The sequence below is a fragment of the Antrostomus carolinensis genome, unplaced genomic scaffold (assembly GCF_000700745.2).
Source record: "Antrostomus carolinensis isolate BGI_N321 unplaced genomic scaffold, ASM70074v2 scaffold9571, whole genome shotgun sequence".
NCBI lineage: Eukaryota > Metazoa > Chordata > Aves > Caprimulgiformes > Caprimulgidae > Antrostomus > Antrostomus carolinensis.
Genome location: NW_010294776.1, coordinates 1 through 4,695, shown reverse-complemented (window position 1 = coordinate 4,695; position 4,695 = coordinate 1). Strand labels below are relative to the sequence as shown.

The 4,695-nt window shown below is 55.4% G+C and overlaps 1 protein-coding gene across 1 annotated transcript; it reads left to right on the top strand.

The window, feature by feature from the left end:
* Positions 1–89: 89 nt before the first annotated feature.
* Positions 90–4,062, top strand: LOC114819060 (diacylglycerol kinase beta-like; the record flags this gene model as incomplete). The annotated part of the gene is made up of 4 exons (XM_029087415.1): positions 90–179; positions 577–737; positions 3,232–3,296; positions 3,972–4,062. Coding segments are annotated over 4 exons (407 nt in total), but the record flags the coding sequence as incomplete, so codon positions are not given.
* Positions 4,063–4,695: the final 633 nt, after the last annotated feature.

Here is a 4,695-nt window from a genome sequence, read left to right as displayed (position 1 = left end):
AGCCACTCCTCCCCAAGCCTGGAGTGTTGTGTAGGGTTGTTTTAATGAGCACTTTCAGCCCCAAACCTCTTTTTCCCCTTGAATTTCAGACAAGGCAAACTTGGTGAAGCACCCACCAGTGGCCATCCTGCCTCTGGGAACGGGCAACGACCTGGCCCGGTGCCTGCGCTGGGGAGGAGGTGAGACTGGGCGAGCATTACCCCAGGGTGACTGGCCAGCAGTGGCCATCCAGTGGGCTGGGTGGGTGCTCTCCTGGGGGAGGGAGAACTCCTAGGCTCATGGGGCTGCATCTCAGCCCTGGTGCCTCCTGATAGTGTCTCTAACCCCTTACAAAAGAGGCAGCCACTCCTTTCTAAGTCCCCATCAGCTGGGTCCTGCCCAACAACCTTTTATATTGGGGACAGCCATGCCATTAGCTGAAATCTCTGCCACTGCTGCAAGGATGAGCTGGGCATCTCACTGGTGCTGCAGCAGCAGCCCCAAGCTCCCAAGGTGCTCAGCACCCAGTGTGACATGGCTGTGCTCTCCTTCATCCTCTGCCACCCTCCTCTGATGCCCACCTCCTTTCCCTTACAGGCTACGAAGGAGGCAACCTGATGAAGGTCCTGAAGGACATCGAGCACAGCACAGAGGTGATGCTGGACCGCTGGCAGATAGACATCATTCCCAGTGACAGAGAGGCCAATGGAGACCCTGTGCCCTCCACCATCATCAACAACTACTTCTCCATTGGGGTGGTGAGTACCAATGGGGCAGGGATGTGTTTGAGGGCAGCCCAGGGCACGGCACACATACATGTGTTTTTTGGAGAGAGCAGCACAGCACAGGGCTAGTAATCAGTGCCCAGACCAGCGCCATGCCATGCCGTGCCCACTGGAGCCACACAGCCACGGTGAAGCCAAGGGAAGAGCTCCAGAGGCCAGCAGAGCAGGGAGATGTCACCTGGGTCCCCAGCACAGCCGCAGTGTCCTGGTTTTGCTAGGACAGAGTTAATTTTCTTCTTAGTAGCCGGAATAGCTGTGGTTTGGTTTCATTGTGGGATTTGTTATGAGAAGAACGTTGATGAGGTACTAATGTTTTATTTGCTGCTGGAGCCCAAGGACATTGTCTTTTACTCATCTGCAGGTGCAAAGGACTGGGCGGGAGGAAGTGTAGCAATTAGCAAAACCTGAAATCAGCATTTGGCTCTGCCAATGAGATATTCCATATCATATCACATCACATCATGTTCAGTATAAAGGAGTGAAACAACCACATCGAGCTTCAAATCCACCCAGATCAGGGGATTCTCTCTGGCCACCAACGCCAGGAGCAGAGGAAATGGCAGGAAGATGTGCCAGGGGAGGGTGAGGTTGGCCATGAGGAGAAGGTTCTTGAGGCAGAGGGTGGTGGAGCACTGGAACAGGCTCCCCAGGGAGGTGGTCATGGCACCAAGCCTGACAAGATTCCAGAAGCATTTGGCCAAGGCCCTCAGACACATGGTGTGAATCTTGGGATTGTCCTGTGCAGGGACAGGAGTTGGACTCCATGATCCTGGTGGGTCCCTTCCAGCTCACAACATTCTGTGATTCCCGGTGGCTTTTCCCACTCAGCAGGTGGGAAATGGAGAATTGCTTCGGTTGCCGTGAAGTTGCTGGAGCGATCCAGCCCAGTGGGTGCACTCAAGGGAGTGCACCTCAAGGGAGTTCTTCCCTCCCTGTCTCCTCCTGGGCTCATCCTTAGACACCTTCTGAGCCAGCCCCAAGTTAATTCCGAGGAGCAGTGGCTGGTTCCTGGTGACATTCTTCAGAGACCATAAAAGCCTTCCTAAGGGTTTGGTGAAACTCGACATTTGGGCTTGTCTCCTAAGCTGGGGATTCTCCCTCCCTGCTCTTCCTTGCTCACATTCCCAAATCCCTCCATCTCCTGGTACTGTTTTTCTGATTTTATTGGCTTAAATGCATAAACAGGCATGGAATCTCTCTCTTCCCAGCCAGGAATGTTGGAAGCCCAAGCACGCGAGGAGTTTAAATAGGGCTCAGGGAAGCTTGGGGTCCCAGGGATGGGTTGAGATCTGCTGGACATGCTACATGAAGCTTTTGGACCCATCAGCAAAGCCCTGCTTTGGTGCCTGGACCCGCATTCCGTGTGTTTTCCTAACCACAGGAAGTTTGGGAGCTGGGGAGGATGGCAGCTCCGTCCCATGGGGGCTTTCCCCAGCACTGAAATCAATCCTGGGAGCAGTGGGGCTTTGGGTGAAAGGCAAAGTGGAAAGCACTTCTCTTCCTGGTGGGTTGCAGGTGTTTTGTCCTGGGCCACGGGTGCTTGAGCAGTGCCACCACATTGGTCACCCACCCAGCAGTGCTGTGGGATGCTCCTTTCACATCAGCTCCTGCTAATGCCAGGCAGTGTCACTGCAGGTGGCATTTGGTGACAGCTTCTGAGTCTGGCTTCAACACCCCCCACCCTGCATAGAAGAGGTTGCAATGAGTTTCAGGAGAGCTGCCACCCTGCCAGGGGAGCTGTCAGGGTGCAGGGTCCTGGGGTGTACCTGGAGCCCCTCTGCCCTGCTGGTAGCCCTTTCTCCCTCAGAGAATTGTAGTGGTTGGAAAAGACCTTTAAGAACATTGAGTCCAACCATAAACCAACACTGCCAACTCCACCTCTAAACTATGTCCCTGAGCACCTCGTCTACCTGTCTTTTAAATTCCACCAGGGAAGGTGACTCCACCACCTCCCTGGGCAGCCTGTTCCAATGCTTGACTACGCTTTCGGTGAAGAAGTTTTTCCTCAGATCCAATCTAAACCTCCCCTGGTGCAACTTGAGGCCATTTCCTCTTGTCCTGTCACTTGGTCCTTGGTTGAACAGACCCACCCCCACCTCTCTGCACCCTCCTTTCAGAGAGTTGGAGAGAGCCAGAATGTCTCTCCTCAGCCTCCTTTTCTCCAGGCTGAACAACTCCAGTTACCCTCAGCTGCTCCCTCAGCATCACCTCCATGAAGAGCCCCTGTGACAAGAGGAGGCCAAGAGCACTAATATTTTGCTTAACAAGCCCATTCAACACTTTGTGAGCCCTGGCTGAGGGTGCCTCCATGACATCGGCATGGTCCCCATGCTGTGCCCCTGTGCTCAGGGTCCAGCAGCAAGGGCAAAGAGCTGACACCCTGTATCCCAGTGTGTGCCCATGGGGTGCAAAGTGGGGTTTCCATTTCCCTGCTCTGCTGCTGACATCTGTGCACCCTCTCCCACAGGACGCCTCCATTGCCCACCGCTTCCACATCATGCGAGAAAAGCACCCTGAGAAATTCAACAGCAGGTAAGGGCTGCCTGTGGTGACCCCCAAAAGCTGTGTATGGGGGGACACCCTGCTGTTGTCTTCACCAAGGAGACATGTTGATGCTTCCTCCCCTTCCACTGGGCTCCTCTCGTCCTTCTCCCATGGGACATTGCAGCACGGTGTGTGGCCAACCTTATGGGACGGGCAGGGGATGTGCCAGGCATGTTCAGGGCTGGGCACAATGTGGGTCCAGGGTGCTACTTTGGTCCCTGTGCAGCGTGGCGGGCTGCTCAAACTTGGCCACACACCCTATTACGTTTGTGCTTTATAATTAGCGATGGATTCCAGGACAGGCAGGAGCGGGCAGGGCAGCAAGGGCACGGCAGGCAGCAGGTCACAGCTCGCTCCCACTGTGCTTGGAAATGGCGTGATGGCAACAGGAGCCTTGGCTTGTGACCCTTGTCCCTGTGTTCAGCACTTCCTGCTAGAAAAACCCCGCATTGTCCAAAGCGTCTGGCTCTGCTCTGAAATTCAGCTCCCCTTGCTGACTGCTGCCCCTTGAAGCCTGGTCCCTCCCCATGATGGCTCATGTCCCCATTGATGGCTCGTGTCCCCATCACAATGGCTCCAGAAAGGTGCTGGCAGCCCATCCCAGGGACAGCTGGGGTGAGGCACCACTGCCGAGTGGGACACTGACACCACTCTCTGCCCCAGGATGAAGAACAAGCTGTGGTACTTTGAATTTGGGACATCAGAGACCTTCGCAGCCACCTGCAAGAAGCTCCACGACTACATCGAGGTGGAGGTGGGTTTCCTGGAATGGTCCTCAGCTCCTGCTGCAGCACAAAGGCTTTTTGGGTGGTCGCCCACGGGTCCCCTGAGCCAGGGCTATTGGGTGTTCAGGGAGAGGATGCCACAGCAGCTTTGGCCCCTCATGGTGGCAGGAAGACACGGTGGCTGGCAGGACCTGCTCTCCCACCACGCAGTGCTTGCGGCAAAGCCGGCCAGCTGCAGGCAGAAGAATAGCCCTGTATTCCCATCCCTTTCCAGCTGTATTCCAGAGCGTGCCTGGAATATTCTCCATGTAAACTCAGAGTCAGCTCGCCAGCCCTCATTGGATGACATGGAAACAGCCATTAATTGGAGCAGGGAGGAGGGCCTGTAGTTGCTAAGAGTGCTGTCATGTCTCTGCTCGTGCCGGGGGCTTTGGGCTGTGCTTTGCTGTGAACTTCCACCTCTCCTTATCTCTGGAGAAAGGTCCCTTTGATAACTCAGGCTTGAGGGCAAGGGGAAAAAAATATGTTGCTTGCTGCAAAGGGCCAGTGTGGGTCTGACCAGGCAGTGGGTGCAGGGTCATTGGCGTGGGCAGGCAGAGAGTGGGGAGCTGGTGGTACGGTGTGTGCGCCGTTTGGTCCCTTCCAACCCAAACCATTCTGTG